General features: G+C 40.0%; 1 protein-coding gene across 1 annotated transcript in view; it reads left to right on the top strand.

The window, feature by feature from the left end:
- The first annotated feature begins 5,498 nt into the window (after nt 1-5,498).
- slc16a10 (solute carrier family 16 member 10) overlaps nt 5,499-22,565 on the top strand; it is a 44,026-nt gene continuing 26,959 nt past the window's right edge. Inside the window, exon 1 of the mRNA XM_079831884.1 lies at nt 5,499-5,842. Coding sequence (XP_079688010.1) covers nt 5,569-5,842 — 274 coding nt within the window. The 5' untranslated portion in view covers nt 5,499-5,568. The remainder of the gene's footprint in view (nt 5,843-22,565) is intronic.

Genomic DNA, 22,565 nt, shown 5'->3' on the forward strand with positions numbered 1-22,565 from the left:
GCTTTTATAATTATGCAGAATATTGTAAAATATATTTTCTGTCTGATTCTGTGACCCAAAGCCAAATGAGATCACATAAGGTTATTTAAAACATTTGACTTGTGATATAAAGTAAGTTTGGAGTAAAAACATGGTTTTAATCTCATTAGCTAATTGTTGTGTTTTAATAAATTGGTGTAATAAATCATAAATTATAGTTTAATAAATCATAAATTGTTGTGGCAGAGAATATAGATTGTTTTAAGTTATCTGGTCTACCTTTATGAAACAACTCTGCACTGTGCCCAATCAGAATTTCCCCTTGGGGACAATAAAGTTAACTAACTAAGCAAAAACTCACTTCATTTTGATTTTCCCCCCAGTAATGTGTACTTATCTAGTAAATTAATCTTGATTCAAGAATTTTAAATATTTGGACTAGAAACAAGAAAAAATACCAAATAAGAAGAGCATTTTTGCAGTGTAGTCAAATCTTCTGATCATTTAAAATATAATAGGCCTTTGTTGATTACATTCCAAATAAAATAAACTGCAAAAATAATATATTTCCTTTGCTCTGTTGCTCTCTGTCACATAGGCTTACCTGAAGCTCATTCATTATGCAGCTCATCAATGTGAGTCCTTTGTTATGTCAGGTGCTATCTCATCATTATTCATTAGATATCACGCCTCCTTGCATATTGGCTTTGTGAAGAGAAACTGTCTTACAAATTTTTAAATCAGTGTATTGTTTTATGTGAATGAGTAGACTCAATGATTCTCACATCAGTTTGAAGAAAAAACTATACAAATACAGACAGGAGTCTTGGGAACAGATATCTATTGTGTGTTTTGAGGCCTTAATTTTAAAACAATTTTTTTTTTGTTTTTTCAAAATCCGTGCATAAACATTTTTCTCTCAAAAATACAAGCCTGTGCATACATGTTGCTCACATATTATGGTAGTCCAGTTTGTGCTGAATACAGTGTAATTACACTTTTGCCATTAATGTGTTTATAAGCAACTGAAAAAAACACAAATGTAAGAGCATGTCAAAACTTCTAAAGGGCCCAAAAAGAGCTCAGACTCCAGTGGCCTGTTGCACAAATCCGGTTTAGGTTTTAACCCAGGTAAGTTTGCGGTTAGTTAGAGCAAACTCTGTTTTTTGGGGCTTATGAAGGTGGATTGGTTTTTAGCTGTGTTAATTGCCATGGTAACTTACACTACACGGCTAACCTGCTCGAGAGCAGGTTTTATTCTGGGTTAGAGATCACAAACCCAAACTGGACCAATCAGCAGTGAGTAAAGTGACATAAATCTGACACATCACAGTCAAATCTTTAGAGTTTGTAGCAATGGCGTCACCGTTTTTGAAAAACCCTGTGGAGATCGGAGCGCAGATAATAAGAAGGGCACTTCGTCGGGAAAGAACTTTTAGGGATAGGCATAATCCCCTAGCTTTTCCCGATGATTATCTGTACGAAAGGTATCGGTTTTCGGCAGATAGTATAGTTTATCTATGCCAGCTTCTCGAGTCGCACATTAAAAATATGACATGCCGAAGCCACGCGCTTAATGTACCGCAACTTATATGTATTGCTTTGCAGTTCTTTGCTAGTGGTACATATTTGCATGCAGTGGGTGATGCTGAAAACATAAGCAAACATACCGCCTGCAGAGCAATACGGAAAGTGATCATTGCATTGCATTGATGTATTCATTGTTTTTCCTGGCCACTTAGAGACGCTGGCTATTAAAGAGGGGTTTTACAGAATAGCTGGTAAGATCATTTCAAATGCTGCCTACCTATTACGATTCATCTTATGTTAAAGACTTTAAAGTTGCATAACCAATGTTTTTGAAAAGGATTTCCTAGGGTCATTGGTGCAATAGATTGCACACATATGTGACCCTGTCTGAAAACCCAGCTAAAGTACTTTTTTTGTAATTCGCTGTTTTATACATAAAATCATCCTACATAATGTAAAGGACATTCTGTGAAAATATAACCTTGATATCTTTAATATTGACTGAGTAAGATCATGTCAAAAGTTAGCTGAATTTCGGCCTCAGAAAATCATGATTTTGAGAAATTCCAATTTTAAAATCAAGCTTATTTTTTGAAATTGTAAAACATTTTAACCATTATTATTCTGATAATGTGCCATATACCACATTAAAGCTAAGATTCTCCCATTTTCATTGATATAGGACACATTTATGGGAAAATTCTTAGTTTTGTAAAACAAGTCTATTTATTATGATGTGCATGTCCAGAAAGCGTGAAACATTGAAATGAATGGGGCACCACAAGAGCTTGATTTACCAAGTCAGTTCACTCTAATGATTTGTAGGCTATAACTTTATTAGTAAAATGTAATCTCAGTAGAAAATGTCATTAATAGGCCTATATATCTCCATTAATTCATAAAACATCCATAGAAAATCTCACTGTGTAACATTTGGAGTAAATCCAGGACTAGGCCTAATGCCGTAACAAGTGAACAGGTCAGTCTCAAACTGTGTGCAGATAGTTAGTCATTACTGTGAATCTTCACTTTTCACAATTCGATTAGATTATGATTCATTAGGATTTTTTCATGGCTCATTGTGCTTAATAACTCTTTTACATAAAGCACGTCCTGCACTTTATGTTCTCATGCATGTTCTATTCGTATAGGTTTACAAACCGAAACCAAAACATCAGACGCAAGAGCTTTGCTTCCGAAGGACATACGCAACTTTTTTATATTAATATATAATACGGGTTCTTTATTTAGCCTACAAAAAACGTAGGCCTATATTAATCCTTATTAATTAAACTATCAGCTGTTCTGTTCCTTGCACTTCGCTTGCCGCGGCCGGCGTCAGAGAGGGAACTCATAAACCCAGCGCCTCAGCATCCAAAGACCAAACTATTTCGACACTTAGCAGCCAATAAATGTGTTTAAACTAAGATGGATGTATCGGCAGAAGGTGGAGTTAGGAAACTAATAAACTGTTCCTGAAATGTCGGTGATGGCACAAAGAAATCCACACAGAAATCGGAACCCGGCTTAAGTCGCCGTTTTCTTGCCTTTCCCGACACTGATCTGATCCTTGGTCGTGCGGATTGATATTATGGTCTGTTTGCACTTTGTAATTGTAAAAAATACGTTTCTGAACAGAATGATATAAGAATCAGGAGTTGTTTCTGCGTCCAAAGTAAACAAAGAGACGATTCAAATCAATATTGAAGAAGCCCACGTCCGGTATTTTTTGGTGCAAAATAATAAAACGTAGCGTCAATAAAATAATTTATTTCAGTATTTATAATATTATAAATGAAAAATTGAGTACTGCATCTGAAAGCCCTTGGTATAATCTATCATTTACAGCAATAAACACAAATTGCCTGTTTTGGTCATTTTTATGGCTATGACTACTTTGATGCTCTATATCTCATCATTAGATTATGCGACTTTAGCCGGGCTTTCACAGACGGGGTCACAAATTAGAACACATTAAACGCAGCGAGACCAGTAACGAATGGGATTTGTGAATGTCCATTTCAGTGACATCTGACACATCATATATGTGATGCGATCTGGGAAAACCGTCGGATGTCGCGCTGGAACATTTTCAGCAAAGTCCATGAATGTCCATTTTTTGTCAAAATTGGGATTTCGTCAAATGATTATTCTATAACATCTTGTCTATCATTTCTAAAAATATCTTGGCAAAATTCATTTGTTTAGTGCAGGAAAAATAGCGATTTATAGCGGCAAGCTGAAAAGTATGGAAGCCCATTTCCGCCACTTAAAAATAAATCATAAAAAGTCAAAATTATGACATACTTAAGTCATAATTATGACATAAAAAGTTGAAATTATGATTTAATAAATCGTAATTATGACTTTAAAAATCGAAATTATGATTTACTAAATCGGAATTATGACTTTAAAAGTCATAATTATGAGATAAAAACTCGAAATTATGAGATTAAAAACTCAAAATTATGACTTTAAAAGTCGAAATTATGACTTTCTGCTCATTGATGTGCCGTGACCCAACACATGATGAGTTGCGCGCGCATGAATGAGTATTTAACTGTAGTTTGAGCTGCTGATGATGGAATGATTGTCTTATTATCTGAACGGCATTAATATCTCTGAGCAAACGCTCTTCAGAGGATTTGAAGCGCAAGCTTTAGCGCAGAAACAACAGAACGGATGTGAGGTGGCATCTGAACATATTCTGATGTGTTATTATGGAAATATGATCCAGAACACACACCCTCAGAATCTGCAGTAATGCAGGAGTGTGTCCAGTGGGATCTGATCTGTACAGTCACCTGAGGGTGGCGCTGTTCTGAGATCATATTTCATCAATAACGCAGCAGAATATGCTGTAATTTCCCTACAGAATTAATTTTATTGACCTCCACATGCTCGGTTTTGATAACATTTCAAATAATTTAATTGATGTATATATATTTAATCTGTTACAAATTCTAATAAAGTAATATAATTATATATAAACATATAATGTCATCTTTCTCTGTGCTTTTAAACAGATATAGAGTAAGACATGAACAATGCCTCCAATGATAAATATGTGCAATAACACTTAGCCTATATTTGACAAGAACCTCTTCCTCCATTCCCTGTTAATTCTGTGTTCTGTTCTATAGCACACCTGTACATACACATTACCCTATTTTTGTTTATTATGCATATGTGCATCTCATTAACGTTAGCTAGTCCCCTTGTGTAGAGATGCAGCTGATAAATTCTAGTTTTCATATTCAGTTCAGACCTTTATTTTGAAATAGTGATAAACACGGAAAAAAGTAAAGATTTGTAGACAACCAATTTGTTTTCATGCCAAGAGTTCAAAATATAACATCCAGTCAATTTTTTGAGATAAAAAGTATAAAGGGAAAAATTATATAGATTTGCAATTTGAGATGCAGCAGTGAGCTAAAATGCACATGTCCTTTTATATATATACACACATTCCTAACAGAGTTTAGCCAGTGGTTTCTTCTATGAACTGGTCAGAGCTCACTTTACTCGCATGTCTCGAGTGTCTCTTTAACAACACTAGAGCGCGCGCGCGTGCTGATGCAGTCCAGCTGCTGAGTTCCTGCAGTCTCAACACACTCCGTCACACACACACACACACACACACACACACACACACACACACACACACACACACACACACACACACACACACACACACACACACACACACACACACACACACACACACACACACACACACACACACACACACACACACACACACACACACACACACACACTCTCTCCTGGTGTTGTGATTCAGTGATGTGTGAATAAAGCCTGTGCAGGATGAGTGACCGCGGGCAGCTGTTGTGTTACTGCGCGTGCCCGTGCAGGACAGATGCGCTTCTCCAGGAGGATCTCCATCTGTTGCGCGCTCGTGCGGTGGGTCTGTAGCCCCGCCCCCGCAGCTTCATCTGTATTTATAGGTTATTGCAACAGTAGCGAACAGTGTAACAGCAGCCAGCGCACTGTACTGAGCGCATCCCGGGCTGTCAGTGGAGATCCAGCACGAGCAGCATGACTGAGACTCAGCCCGACTCCGAGCCGACTCACGCGGACGCGCCGCCGGAGGACGCGCAGGGGAACGGCGGCTGTAAAGTGTCCGCGAGCGAGGAGAAGGCGCCGGCGGAGTTCGAGCCCCCGGAGGGCGGATGGGGGTGGGTGGTGATGCTGGCCTCCATGTGGTGCAACGGCTCGGTGTTCGGCATCCAGAACGCCTTCGGGATCATGTTCATGGCGCTGCTGAACGAGTTCGGCTCCGCGGAAGACGAGGACCTCCGCTTCAAAACAGGTAACAGAGCCATTTCCGTGATCGAGCGCGTGCAGAAGCGCTCCACGTGTCGCTGAAGGGGCTCGAGCGCGCGACGCGTCACTGGAGTTCTCCTGACTCATACCCCCCCCCACACACACACACACACACACACACACACACACACACAGGTTTGTTTTGCTATCTTTAAGTGAGGATATTCCATAGGCGTAATGGTTTTAATACTCTACAAACTATACATTCTATCCCCATACACTACCCCTAAACACACACACACACACACACACACACACACACACACACACACACACACACACACACACACACACACACACACACACACACACACACACTCTCTCTCTCTCTCTCTCTCTCTCTCTCTCTCTCTCTCTCTCTCTCTCTCTCTCTCTCTCTCTCTCTCTCTCTCTCTCCTCTCTCTCCTCTCTCTCTCACACACACACACACACACACTACCCCTAAACCTACGAATCACACACACACACACACTCTCTCTCTCTCTCACACACACACACTACCCCTAAACCTACGAATCACACACACACACACACGTTTGTTTTTGTGAAATGTGAGGACATTCCATAGGCGTAATGGTTTTTATACCGTACAAACCGTATTTTCTATCCCCTTACACTGCCCCTAAACCTACCCACATCACACACACACACACACACACACACACACACACACACACAACAACACACACACACACACACACACACACACAACACACACACACACACACACACACACACACACACACACACACACACACACACACACACTGCCCCTAAACCTACCCATCACACACACACACACACACACACACACACACATACACACACACACACACACACACACACACACACACACACACACACACACACACACACACACAACACACACACACACACACACACACACACTGCCCCTAAACCTACCCATCACACACACAGACACACACACACACACACACACACACACACACACACCACACACACACACACACACACACACACACACACACACACACACACACACACACACACACACACACTGTGCAGTTCACTTTCTGTGAAAAAAAACCTCATTCTGTGATTTATAAGCATTTTGAAAAGTGAGGACATGGAGAACACACACATTTGTGTCCTCATAAATCACAAACACACACACACACACACACTGCAGTGGGGCTAAGTTGTCACACTGTTATCCGTCAGTTTTTCTGTGGTTTGTTTTTGAAAGTTACTTCAGTTTTTGGTAACATTTTATTTGACAAAGTTCTTGCTACATATGTCACATGTACTTACCACAGTAATAACAGTAAAGTGTGTGTAATTACATGCACCTAACCCTCAACCAAACCCTGACCCGTACATATTCATTATTAGTACTCAGTACTTAAATGTATAATTACACTGTAACAAAGACACCTCAAGATAAAGTGTAACCTCAGTACTTATATGAGTAATGTGATGTCGCCTTTAAATAAAGGGTTACACTCTATTTGAAGGTGTCTTTGTTACATAATTACTGAGTAATAATAGTTTCTACATGTACTCACTATAGGTTTAGGGTTTGTTTGAGGGTTAGTTACTTGTAATTACGCACACTTTACTGTTATTGCTATAGTACGTACATGTATTCATGTGGAACTACGTCACCTTAAAATAAAGTGTCACAGTTTTTATAAAAACACACAAACCTACAGCAAACCATAGAACACACACTGTTCATTAAACACACACAGTGACAGGGATCAGGGATCTGCCACTGAACTGTCTGTTATAGGCTGAAGAGTAAAGCGGTATGAAGCACAAAACAACCCATGAGTCTCATAAATGTGATTTAAACGATGGCCAACAGGAGCAGATCTGCATCTGAGCATGTGCTGTGATTGACACTGTGGTGTGCCTTGTGTGTGAGTGTGTGTCAGTTGTTGTAATGACTCTAAACACACTCCTGAGGATCTCAGTGTGTAGAGGACAGACGTCACACACACTCGTTCTGACCGGAGCAGTGTGAGGTGATCAAACAGCAGTCCTGTGCTGAAGCGTGGCCGTGTTGAGGAGAACGAGGGAAGCGAGTCCGGTATTAAACTCCACACTGACCTGTCTCTCTTCTCTCTCGTCACATCGGTGTGTGTCTGTCAATGATTATCCCCTGTAGATCACTCATTTACCGCCGCTCGTCAGGGGTAAAGCATGTTTTCAGCTCAGAAGAGCGTCTCTAAAGCGTCTGCAGTGGCAGTGACTGATCACACTCTACAGGCTGAAGTTAGAGAATTCTGGACCCCTGAGAAACATTGATGTGGTCCCCAACGCCCTCCACTCATATCATATACGGTGTAGATATGGAATATGGGCATGGAGGCTCACATGTGGTGCCATGCACCTAATGGGGATTTCTTGCAAAATAACTAAACAGACAAATATATAAACGCAAATAAAGGTCATTGCTTTTACTTATTTTATATACAAAGATGTGTATAAAATATCATATAAAAATGACATTAAGCGATTAATAACTTAGTTTACAGTCATCAAGCAATTATGCAAGACAAACAAATAAAATAACAAAAGACAAGAAATTGATAAAATGATAAAATAAATTTTTTTAAAGTAGTTCTAGCAGCAATATAGCAGGCCTATAGAATGTCTTTCCAGTCAGTCTGAGGTCTAACAGCTGCAATAAATATTCAGAAATGACAATGAATGCAGTCAAATGTAGAATAAAACCACTGAAGTTTCTCATTGTCTTCATTTTTGATGAAGATAATGTGCTATTTTATTAAATAAAGCTAATAAATGTATCCATTAATAGTTGTGTTCACGTTTTCTTGACAGTATTGTTAAATATATCACGTCAGCAGCCGGCTGGTCTGTTATTCTTGTGACACACATATATTTCTGCATGTTATACAAACCAACAAATCTACACAATAGCACAAAAAAGACGGGAACTGAGCGCGTTATCATTGGGGAGAGATGGGACCGTTCCGGAGTGAGTGAGCGGCGTCCTATTCCCGCAGAGTAAATCAGGCAGCGGAAATATCGGGCCACGGCATCCCATCACGATGATGATGATGATGATGATGAAGATGATGATGATGATGATGATGAGGAGTGCAGCGAGTGTTTCTCTTCATCTGTCATTGAGATTATGATGAAGCTGTTAAAGTCCTCAACACTAGAGTCCGTCCAGCGCTGAGACGCTCCTGCCGCTGGGATTGATCTGAAGCGGTCAGGAGATGTGTCGCTCATACGGCCGTCTCAGGCCCGTGTCATTATAGCTGTCCTCCGTAATGCCTGGTGGAGATTGATCTGAAGCGGTCAGGAGATGTGTCGGTCATATGGCCGTCTCAGGCCCGTGTCATTATAGCTGTCCTCCGTAATGCCTGGTGGAGATTGCATCATCAGCTCCAGCTGTCCCGCGTCGCTCCACACACTCGTGCCAGCGCCGGTCAGAGGTCGGGTTCCACATCTGCTGTCTGATAAACGGCTCAGAACAATCTGACCACCCTCCAGGGCAGAGAAGCTCCAGCAGACTCTCTGAACGACTCGAGCTCACTTTATTAAAGAGCAGATGACTCTGAACGAACGCTCTGTTAACGTTACTGGGAGAACGTTTGTTGATAACTCTGAGAGAACCTTGCCAGAACGTTCCCTGTTCGCTGGAATACAGCAGATCTCAGATGCAGAACTATTATTGCTCAGCTCGAAGTGTGAATATAGGATATTAAGATATTATTAAGGTATTATAAGCATCATAATCTGCTTTGAAACAGTGTGTTTTGTGAAGAAAGCGTCTCTTTGGTCTGTTTTTAAGACACTTTTCACTGTTTTGCATTGTTTTCACTTGGCAAATGTCAAATATGAGATATATTTCTGATAGACCCTTGCTTTGGTCTAACTGTATGTTTTTGAGTGTGAGCGAGACTTCCAGCGCTTGTCTGTCTGTGATCGTCCAGTAGAGCAGATCCTAACGTTCCCAAACGCTGTACGAGTCTCTGTGGGAAGCGTGTGCTGGGATGTGGCCTGCAGAGGACTGGGGTAATGATGTTAGACAGCACGTCTGTTTCCTCCTCGGCCTGACCTCACACACACACAGCTGGACTGACCTGAGGGAGTGTGTGTCTCAGACTAACTACAGCTGGTCATGTGACAGATCTCACACACCACCATGAGCTCTGGTGTGTGTGTGTGCAGATCTCAGTGCTGGTTTAGTGTGTTTCAGACGGGCTGCATCTCTCACTCTCTGAAAGAGCCACAGCCACTGGGAAAACCGTCTCCATGAGAGGCTGGACATGGGCTCAATAATGCTGAGGTAGGAGAGACGTGTCAAAGTCACATCCACATGATGGAGGACCCAAGGTTTCCCAGCAGAACATTGCCCAAAGCATCACTGCCTCCGCCGCCACGCCTTCTTCCCATAGTGCACCTGGGGCCATGTGTTCCCCAGGTAAGCCACGCCTTCTTCCCATAGTGCACCTGGGGCCATGTGTTCCCCAGGTAAGCCACGCCTTCTTCCCATAGTGCACCTGGGGCCATGTGTTCCCCAGGTAAGCCACGCCTTCTTCCCATAGTGCACCTGGGGCCATGTGTTCCCCAGGTAAGCCACGCCTTCTTCCCATAGTGCACCTGGTGCCATGTGTTCCCCAGGTAAGCCACGCCTTCTTCCCATAGTGCACCTGGTGCCATGTGTTCCCCAGGTAAGCCACGCACACACACCCAGCCATCCACTGATGTAGAAGAACACGTGATCATCAGACCAGGCCGCCTTCTTCCATTTAAAACTGTTAAAACAGAACGGTCCAGTTCTGATGCTCACGGGCCCCTGTTGGTGCTTTGGCCGGGGTCAGGGGTCAGCAGGGGTCAGGGGTCAGCATGGGCACCCTGACTGGTCCATACTCCACAAACTGAGATGCTCTGTGTATTCTGAGCCCTTTCTATCAGAACCAGCATTAACTTCTGGAGCAGTTTGAGCTCCAGTAGCTCGTCTGTTTGATCGGCCCACACGGGCATCAATGAGCCTCGGCCGCCCATGACCCTGTGGCCATAATAATAATTGTAAAATATTTAAGACTTCAGAATGATCGCTTACCTGGAATGAGTCTTTTGTATGTTAAAGAAGAAGTGAAAGTCTTGTTAGTTATCTCGTGAGTTTGTGTCCATTTTCAGTCTGAAGTTTGGAATCATCTTTCAATGCCGAAGTTCAGTTTTATATCCAGTCAGCATTTCAGGGTGATAGTTTTGATCTTTCAGATGTAGCTTTAGTCTGATGATTGTCTGTGTGGATATGGAAATTGGACATGTGAAGAGTAATTCGCTGTCATGTCCACTGATTATAATAAAGGAGCATATCAATATATCATGAATGATGTTGCAGTGGCGTATTTGGGCTGTAGTTTGTCACTGCTCAGTGTCATCTGACGCCTCGTCATTATTAATGATGACGATATTCTGGATCTGTCTCTATGATCACACATCATCACTGCATTCAGCGCAAGAGAACGCGTCAGTGACGTTCTTATGGTCGAGGACGGCATACGAGCGGTTGTGTGAGCGGATGGTGTGGGACACAGCTGAAGGGAGTGTCACACACACACACACACACACACACACACACACACACACACACACACACACACACACACACACACACACCGTTATCAGTGCAGCCGTGTTCATGTCTTCAGCTCTGCAGATAACAGCCTGTGCTGCTCAGTTCAGTTTAAAATCCACACAACAAGCTTATATATCTGAGAATATGACACACACGAGAAATACAGACCCAAACATAACCCAAATTAATCTCAAACCCAATCAAACTGTGGGACGGTACGCTCAAAATATTTAGGCCTAAATGTAAGATTGTATGAGAACTGCATACAAAATGTCCATCCATGTGGATTAAATCAACAGATAAGAAACCAGATTTCCACAATGAACAGAGTTATGCTGATTCCAAGCTATTTGAATTAATGCATTTTGAAAATATGATTGTTTAAATAAAATCAAATATTTAATAAATAAACTGTGCCATGATTATGAGTGCAGAAATCTTTGTATGACTGACAGTCATGCATCACATGAAGTTCAGTCCAGATGAACGGATGGTAACTAGGGTTCAGTGTGGCAGAATAAGGGACACCCATTCACGACCCCCCCCCCCAAAACCCCCCAAAAAAACAATTGCATAAAAGGACACAAATAAAGAATACGCAAATGAACTAATTATTTCAACATTGACAACTTGACAGCTCAACAATAAACCATAAGAAAACATGAGATAAATATTGTACCGGAACACTTTTTATTTTACATTTGATTATTTTATTTATTTCTAAAGAACTCTTTAGTAGTCTATTTGGTGCACTTTAAAGGGATAGTTCACCCAAAAATCTAAATTCTGTCATCCTTTACTCTCCCTCATGATGTCCAAACCTGTCTGAGTTTCTTTGTTCTGCTAAACACAAAAGAAGATATTTTGAAGAAAGTTTGTACCCAGGCTGCTTTGGGGCTCCATTGACTTCCATAGTAGGAATTAATCTTCCAATGTGTTCAACATGACAAAGAAATGTGTTAGGAATAACCTGAGGGTGAGTAAATGATGACAGAATTTACATTTTTGGGTGAACTGTCCCTTTAAGGCTTAAGCGGTCATTCTGAACAACTAATCACTTTTTTGAATTTAAAAATGTTTTCTTAAATTATGACTGTATTATTATGTAATTATTTGTCCCATTTTTTATCTAAATATTTTTTTAAATGTCATAAACTTTATATATTATAAAATAATATATATTATTTATTATGTATGATTAGTATAGCCTAGCTGAATTATAAATTAATAATAACATTAATTGGGCTATAATCTAGTAATTAACCTGTCAAAAAAATAATAATAATTCTGTCTGCCAAGCTCTGATAATGTATAGAATATTATATAAATATATTATCCATTTAAAAAAACAATAGTCCTAACGTTATAGGCCTATCCCTTTAGAGCAGGGATGTGTGTGTCAGCGCTGCTGCTTTAAGTCAGTCAGTCTGAGACTGAAGTGCTTCTCTAAAGTGTGCAGTTGGCCTGAGGTTCATCATGAGTTACTGGACAGACCCATTGATGCCTGTTTCTATTCAGCTCTATATCTGGAGATCCTCTTGCGTTCAAACGGTGGACGCAACATGTTTTTAAAAAACCGCGCAAGTTCACAGGCACAGCGCTCCAGACACAGACTCCGCCGCTATGGCAACAAAGCTGCTAAAACGCAATCATGCGCAAATGAGCTTCTGAAATATATTTCTTTATATTTGCTATTAATAGGCTATTCTCCACACTGCAAAATCAGTATGTGTTTATTGAACTATGTGTGGACCTATGTAAAATACGGGACAAATCGCGTCCCTTATTGTCATTTTGCTTGTAAATGCGGAACGATTCTGTATTTTATGGGACGGGTGGCAACCCTAATGGTAAATGTATATGCAGTTCATATTCATGAATCTCACTCTTAGGCCTAAATATTGTTTTGCTTAGGGTGTGATGGATCATCGGTTTGTTTGAGATCGGGATAAGATCAACAGCAGACACGTCTCAACATGATTCAGATCACACAGCCGTTATTTCTCTAAACATTCCCACAACTCTACAAAACAAGAGTGTTTTATCTGCAACAGAAACGCCTCAGACAGTCCATCGAGTTTATGATCTAGTTAACCATTGCTTTACTTTACACAGCCTAGTGAGAGAACTAGTGTTACTGTCTGATCACAGAGAAGAAGTGCAGCAGATGAACGGTCCTCAGGAACTCTTGATACGTGTGTGTGTGTGTGTGTGTGTGTGTGTCAGGAACACCTGCTCTCTCTCTCTCTCTCTCTCTCTCTCTCTCTCTCTCTCTCTCTCTCTCTCTTCTGTTTGAGATGGATCGCTGTCAAGACTCTGACTGGACGTCTTTCTGTTGACATTACCTTGACAAATAAAAAGAGAAGTCGTCACTCCAGCCTCTTTTCATGCTGTGAAAAATACGTTGTAAGGACATTCTGCTAATGTTCATTTTGATAACTTTGTGAGAACGTTGCCTGTGAGACGGGTGGACTCCTGAGATGTTTTGAATGAGTGTTTCTTCAGCGGCGACATTGGCACGACACACACTCTCACACACACACACACACACACACGCTGACGGGCTGGCCTTGGTGCTATCGCAGCGAGCAGGTGGAGTCAGAGATAGCAGACACGTGTAGCGCTGTGAGTTAATAGTCAACAGAGCATTAGATCAGTGTTGACACACGGTTCAGGTGAAGGTTCCTGCAGATAAACAGGTAGGGTACACACAGGAACCGCGAGGAACGTCCTGTAGAGCACCAATCGCTGCGACTCTAGGGAATGGGAACATCACCCTATAACTCTAGCGCTGTGTGGGAAAGATCTGGCCAATGGCAGCTGGCGCGAGGGAATGAGCTCACACACACTGCAGACCGCGAGCAGCACTACTCAAACATCAATGAAAACTAGAGTCCGGTAAAAAACAGAGAAGCACTAGTGTAGCTGGTCAAACGCTAAAATATGACATACATGAGAAACTATAAAGTGCAGTTTACTCGGAAAGTAGTCATAAGAAAAAAAACATCAAAATGTTGTGTCTGTGCAGCTAATTCTGAAAAAATATGTGATGACCCCTAACACAATAGAAATAGATGGAGATTACTACATTTGTCTCATATTTGATATGTTTTAGCCTCTGATAAGCTACCATCTTCTGTTTTTACTTGAATGTTTAGTTGATGTGTTGAGTTGCATGGAAACCAATGGGGGTCGACCGTCTATGTGACCCCCAATGCCAAACTGGTGCCCAGATCCTCAACCCGACAGGAGTGTGAACCGCGACCAGAGCGTATTACAGCTGAGTCTGAGCTTGTCATCTGCAGGAACTGAAGACAGGGGACAGTTGTTTTCTATATTATCTGCGGATAACTTCTGCCTTTCTCTAAATGAAAAACGGGCAGAGCGAGATTCCTTTCAAAGCAATAGCATTCCAGCCCTGCCATCACGTTCCTCCTTACCCGACTGAAGCCACACACTTCTCTCCTGAACGCCTCGAGGACTGAGCGTCTCCGAGGAGCTGATGGGGACACGTCTGAGCCGGGTGGTGTTTCTCCTTCTGTGATCGGGGTAAAAAGAAGTAGGAAATACCTTTGCAGCGATACACTGATAGTAAACAGCCCGACTGCGGAGTGTGTTTGGGTGAATATGTGCAGCACACTTTCCTCTCAAAGATGCCAGTGGTGAGGAAGCATCTGATCATAGTCATATGGACAGGTTTGCACGAGCTCTGCAGTTCAGCGCCCCAGTCACGTCACGTTTATTATACAGCACCTTATACAACAGACCTCGATGAGCTGAAGCCAGGGAAACACCAAGCCGTTTTTCTGGCTGATTCAACATGTAGAACCGGTGTCAGGCCGTCGGTGAGAGAGAGAACTCTTGATTGGCTGTCAGTTCACGAGAATAAGAGCAAAAGTGTGAAAGCTGAAAACTGAACTGACAGAAGTCTGTCATAATTGCACGTCATCTAGCAATAGAATCTAGAATATTTTCATGAGCGGAATAAAGAGTGAGATCAGCGAGACTGATATTAGACAAGTATAGATGAGTATAGATGAATATAGACGAGTATAGATGAATATAGACGAGTTTAGACGAGTATAGTCAACTTTATTTATATAGATGAATATAGACGAGTATAGACGAATATAGATGAGTATAGATGAATATAGACGAGTTTAGACGAGTATAGTCAACTTTATTTATATAGATGAATATAGACGAGTATAGACGAATATAGACGAGTATAGATGAATATAGACGAGTATAGTCAACTTTATTTGTATAGATGAATATAGACGAGTATAGATGAATATAGACGAGTATAGTCAACTTTATTTGTATAGATGAATATAGACGAGTATAGATGAATATAGACGAGTATAGTCAACTTTATTTGTATAGATGAATATAGACGAGTATAGATGAATATAGATGAGTATAGATGAATATAGACGAATATAGACGAGTATAGATGAATATAGACGAATATAGATGAGTATAGATGAATATAGATGAGTATAGACGAATATTGACGAGTATAGACGAATATAGACGATTATAGACTATGAGAAGTCTATTCGTTTCTCTCGTCTAAAAATAGACAAATATAGACGAGTATAGAAGAGTATAGAAGAGTATAGACGAGTATAAGAGACGAATATAGACGAGTATAGACGAATATAGACGAGTATAGATGAATACAGACGAGTATAGATGAATATAGACGAATATAGACGAGTATAGATGAATATAGACGAGTATAGATGAATATAGATGAGTATAGACAAATATAGACGAATATAGACGAGTATAGACGAATATAGATGAGTATAGATGAATATAGACGAATATAGATGAGTATAGATGAATATAGATGAGTTTAGACGAATATTGACGAGTATAGACTATGAGAAGTCTATTCGTTTCTCTCGTCTAAAAATAGACGAATATAGACGAGTATAGAAGAGTATAGACGAGTATAAGAGACGAATATAGACGAATATAGACGAGTATAGATGAATACAGACGAGCATAGATGAATATAGACGAGTATAGACGAATATAGACGATTATAGACTATGAGAAGTCTATTCGTTTCTCTCGTCTAAAAATAGACGAATATAGACGAGTATAGAAGAGTATAGACGAGTATAAGAGACGAATATAGACGAATATAGACGAGTATAGATGAATACAGACGAGCATAGATGAATATAGACGAGTATAGATGAATATAGACGATTATAGACGAATATAGACGATTATAGACTATGAGAAGTCTATTCGTTTCTCTCGTCTAAAAATAGACGAATATAGACGAGTATAGAAGAGTATAGACGAGTATAAGAGACGAATATAGACGAATATAGACGAGTATAGATGAATACAGACGAGCATAGATGAATATAGACGAGTATAGATGAATATAGACGATTATAGACGAGTATAGATGAATATAGACGAGTATAGATGAACATAGACGAGTATAGACGAGTATAGATGAGTATAGACGAGTATAGACGAATATAGAGGAGTATAGACGAGTATAGATGAATATAGACGAGTATAGACGAATATAGACGAGTATAGATGAATATAGATGAGTATAGACGAGTATAGACGAATATAGAGGAGTATAGACGAGTATAGACGAATATAGACGAGTATAGATGAATATAGACGAGTATAGACGAATATAGACGATTATAGACTATGAGAAGTCTATTCGTTTCTCTCGTCTAAAAATAGACGAATATAGACGAGTATAGAAGAGTATAGACGAGTATAAGAGACGAATATAGACGAATATAGACGAGTATAGATGAATACAGACGAGCATAGATGAATATAGACGAGTATAGATGAATATAGACGATTATAGACGAGTATAGATGAATATAGACGAGTATAGATGAACATAGACGAGTATAGACGAGTATAGATGAGTATAGACGAGTATAGACGAATATAGAGGAGTATAGACGAGTATAGATGAATATAGACGAGTATAGACGAATATAGACGAGTATAGATGAATATAGATGAGTATAGACGAGTATAGACGAATATAGAGGAGTATAGACGAGTATAGACGAATATAGACGAGTATAGATGAATATAGACGATTATAGACGAGTATAGATGAATATAGACAAGTATAGACGAATATAGACGAGTATAGATGAATATAGATGAGTATAGACGAGTATAGACGAATATAGACGAGTATAGATGAACATAGACGAGTATAGACGAGTATAGATGAATATAGACGAGTATAAACTAATATAGACGAGTATAGATGAATATAGACGAGTATAGATGAATATAGACGAGTATAAACTAATATATTCAATTCAATTCAATTCAAATTTATTTGTATAGCGCTTTTCACAATACACATTGTTTCAAAGCAGCTTCACAGAAAGTGCATTTCATAAATGTACATTGAAAAATGTTAGAAAGAGAATGTTAAAGAAAAATGTTAGGATAAGTTAATCAATCATGTATTATTTTAGGCCATAACAACGCTGGCGTTGAGTCGTCTCTTCACAGGCGTCGAGTCGTCTCATCACAGGTGTTGGGGCATCTGAAGTCTCCATGAGAGGCTGGATACAAACTGGAGCTGACGAACTAGTTACCTCACGACTAGTGTCCCGAGATAACAACAGAAAAGCAGATGGGAAATAATTAGCATAGCTGCTGTTCAGAATATTAATGCTGTTGGTGCGATTTAACTGTAGTATAAAACTTATTTATAATGTGAATGCTTGGCTAAAGAGATGCGTCTTTAATCTAGTTTTAAACTGGGACAGCGAGTCTGAACCTCGGACAATATCAGGAAGACTATTCCAGAGTTTAGGAGCTAAATGTGAAAAAGCCCTGCCTCCTTTTGTGGACTTAGATATCCTAGGAATGACCAGAAGCCTCGAGTTTAGTGATCTTAAAGAGCGCGATGGATTGTAGGGCGATAAAAGATCAGTTAAATACACTGGAGCTAAACCATTTAGGGCTTTATAGGTCAGTAGCAATACTTTGTAATTGATACGGAACTTAATAGGTAACCAGTGTAGAGATGATAAAATTGGTGTTATATGATCATATTTTCTTGACCTAGTAAGAACTCTAGCAGCCGCGTTTTGGACTAACTGTAGCTTGTTTATTGATGATGCAGGACAACCAGCTAATAAAGCATTACAGTAATGTAGTCTCGAGGTCATGAATGCATGAACTAACTTTTCTGCATCAGAAATAGATCGCATGTTACGTAGCTTAGCAATGTTTCTAAGGTGGAAAAATGCCGTTCTTGTAACATATGAAATATGATTTTCGAAAGACAAGTTGCGGTCTAATATAACACCCAGGTCTCTTACTGTAGTGGATAAAGCGACAGGACATCCTTCCAAGTTAAAGTTGTATTGTGAGAGGTTTTGTGGGCAGTTTTTTGGACCAATAAGTAATACCTCCGTTTTATCTGAATTTAATAGCAGAAAATTACATGTCATCCAGTGTTTAATATCATCAACACACGCTTTCAGTTTAGATAATTTAGCGTTTTCATCCGGTCGTGATGAAATATATAATTGAGTGTCATCAGCATAACAGTGGAAATTAATTCCATGTTTTCTTATAATATTACCAAGTGGCAGCATATATATTGAGAATAGCAGAGGGCCTAGCACGGATCCTTGCGGCACCCCATAGTCTACTGACGTTATCTTTGATTTTTCCCCATTTAGACAGACAAAATGGTAGCGGTCTGATAAATACGATCTAAACCAGTTTAATGCCTGTCCCTGAACACCAGTGTAATTTTGAAGTCGATCTAATAGTATTTTATGATCTATAGTATCGAACGCAGCACTAAGATCGAGTAGAACTAGTATTGAGATACAGCCTTGGTCAGAAGCTAGAAGTAAATCATTTGTGATTTTAACGAGCGCGGTTTCTGTGCTATGATGCGGCCTGAATCCTGATTGAAATTTTTCATAGATATCATTTTCTTGCAAGAAAGAGCACAATTGAGCGGACACAACTTTTTCTAGTATTTTAGACATGAATGGAAGATTTGAAATTGGTCTGTAATTTGCTAGGTTATTATGATCTAATTGTGGCTTCTTAATGAGAGGTTTTATGACTGCCAACTTGAATATTCTTGGAACATGACCTAAAGATAAAGACGAGTTAATAATATTGAGAAGAGGCTCTTCCACTACAGGTAACAACTCTTTCAGTAGTTTAGTGGGTATTGGATCTAATAAACATGTTGTTGGTTTAGATGCAATGATAAGTTTATTTAGCTCTTCCTGTCCTATGGTTGTAAAGCGGTGTAGTAGTTCTTGAGGGGCGATAATCGCGGTTGAATCATAAGACATCATTAATGATTGTACATTTACAATTTTGTTTCTGATGCTTTCTATTTTGTCAGCGAAGAAGTTCATAAAATCATTACTACTAAACTGTAACGGAATATTTTGCTCAGGCGATGCTTGTTTATTTGTTAGTGTAGCCACAGTGTTAAATAAAAACCTTGGGTTATTTTGATTATTTTCTATTAGTTTGCGGAGATGCTCAGCTCTGGCTGCTTTTAGGGCCTTTTTATAACGTGACATACTATCTTTCCACGCGATTCTAAAGACCTCTAAATTAGTTTGTTTCCATTTACGCTCTAAGTTACGGGTTTCTCTCTTGATAACGTGTAGCACTGTTGTACCATGGTGCTTTAGTTTTCTCTTTAACCTTTTTTAATCTAATTGGTGCTACAATTTCTAATGTACTAGAGAAAATGGTGCTCATACTGCTAGTCATTTCCTCTAGTGCATCTGTTTGTTTGGGTTCACTGAGCAGCTGAGACAGATCAGGTAAGGTATTTGAGAATCTATCTATAGTGGTTGGAAGGATTGTTCTGCCTGGTCGATAACGTCTATACTCGTATATAGACGAGTATAGACGAATATAGACGAGTATAGATGAATATAGACGAGTATAGACGAATATAGACGAGTATATCTGCTATTCTGGGGAAAAAATGATTTGGCAAGCAGTTTCTAACTCTCGAAGAAATCTTCGATTTTGTTGGAAATGTTTGTGTGTTCTTCGACTTGGCTTGTAATCCTGGGCATTTCCTCTGCTTGCGGCCCAAATCCCTCCAGCGCTGACATTACCCATAATGCTTCCCAGCTGTGTGCAGTGCTTTCCCTACAGAATCCCGCATAAACCCTGGCAGTGCCGTCCTGCAGATGGACAGCAAATGTTCATGAGATTTTGCTAAGTCATCATGAGGAAAGTCTCAGAACTGCCCCGGTTAGGAAATGACCTGGTAAAACTTCAGTAATGAGCATAAAGTCCTCTGTGATGTTCAGGAAAAGCCAGCGGGATGAAGCCTGAGCCGCTCTGAAGCCCTGGATGAGGAGACTGATGTGTGTGTGTGTGTGTGTGTGTCTGGCTTCACGCTCTCCGAGAGAGACTTGAGTTATACGCCTGTAGATGTTTCTGTAAGTGCAAACACATGTCAGTGCCAGGCTTGACCGCTGTTGAAACACTGCTGCAGATTCAGATCCCACCGGTTCCTACAGGAATAATGGGAATAACAGGCAGAATATCCGGTTATTGTTTAACAGTTTTAATGAGGGAATGAACTGCAATCCCATGATGCATTGCAGATGATGAAATCATTTTGAGTGACAGATGTGGAGTGTACAAATAGAAACAATATATTTGACATGTATTGCAAAATATGCATATTATGCATACAAACATTAAAGAAGTTAACTCAATTACATCAGACGCAGTGCATCATGGGAGTGGGCGGCACTAAAGGGTTCTTTTGGCGTGATTCTGCTTGTTTCGATTCTGTGATTGCTCAGTTTTGCCGATGCTCCAACAAAAGCAAACTCGTAGCTCACATTATATCCGTCTTTAAAGTTCAGAACCAATTCCACTCTAGAGAAAATGAATAAGAGTTTAACTTCCGGAACTGGACTGGGAATTCTGGGAATTTGATCTTTGGGTTAGTTGGTCTGTAAACCTAGAAAACCGTCAAATGTAGCAACTTTTTCCGAAGGTCGCAGGTTTTGTCAGTCCATCGCTCACAGTTTGTCATGTTGAAGCTTCCGTTATTAGCATGCTAGTTTGGACTTCTTGTTGATTCGAGTTCCTTGAGTTCATGCTGAACTGCACTAGTGTTGATCAGGAAGCGCAGAGGCACGGCAGGCGCTCAAGATGTGTCTTTAAAAGTTGGACTATTTTTAACTCGAGCGTGTCATCTTAAAAACACTTGTGACAGGATGCTGAAAATATCAAGGCGAGACGCAGCACAATGGCCAGAGCCGGCCGTCTGCCTGACTGAAGACCAACTCTACTATATACACACTTTACAGGAGGAAGCTCTCTAATGAAGCTGTCTGAGCTCGCTGTGACTGGACCTCATACACACTACGAGGACTAGGGCTCTGAGATTCACAGGATCCAGTCACAAACATGGACATTTGGCCAAATGGGGATGAATAAATCAAAAGTAGACGGCTAGACATAATCAAATGGCGACACGAGTGTGTGTGAATATTAAAGCCTACAACCTGCCAAAATAAAAGTTTGGTTTAAAGGGATAGTTCACCAAAACTGAAGATTCTGTCCTCATAAGTATATACGGGTTGTATTCTTTAATTTTGTTGTTATTGTGAGTTTACACAAATACAGTTTGGAATGATGTCGTACTCTGTATGTTAAGTTGTTTCCGCTGTTATCAGGATGAATAGAAGTGATCTCCACTTGGACGTCTAATAATAACGCACATTTATCTGGGTTAGCATTACAGCGAGCGGCCTTGTATAGAAGCTAACGTTAGGCTACAATTACATGTTTTTAAAATGATGAGCCATATTTGAGGCTGATGAACGATAGACGAACCTCATGTATTTATCACAGGGAGGGTTTTCTGACTAACCCACTCGACTAGCGTTTAGTCACTATTAGCGGTCAGCCCTAGAATGTATGCAGTGACCAATGCCACAATTTATAAAAGAAAAATTGTAAAACAATTAAATTTAACATCCTTTTTAATTTATTACAAGTTAATTAAGCCACTCAAAAGGAAACGATTTTGAGAGAAAACCAA

This window comes from Gobio gobio (genome assembly GCF_949357685.1).
Source record: "Gobio gobio genome assembly, chromosome: 12".
Taxonomy (NCBI): Eukaryota; Metazoa; Chordata; class Actinopteri; order Cypriniformes; family Gobionidae; genus Gobio; species Gobio gobio.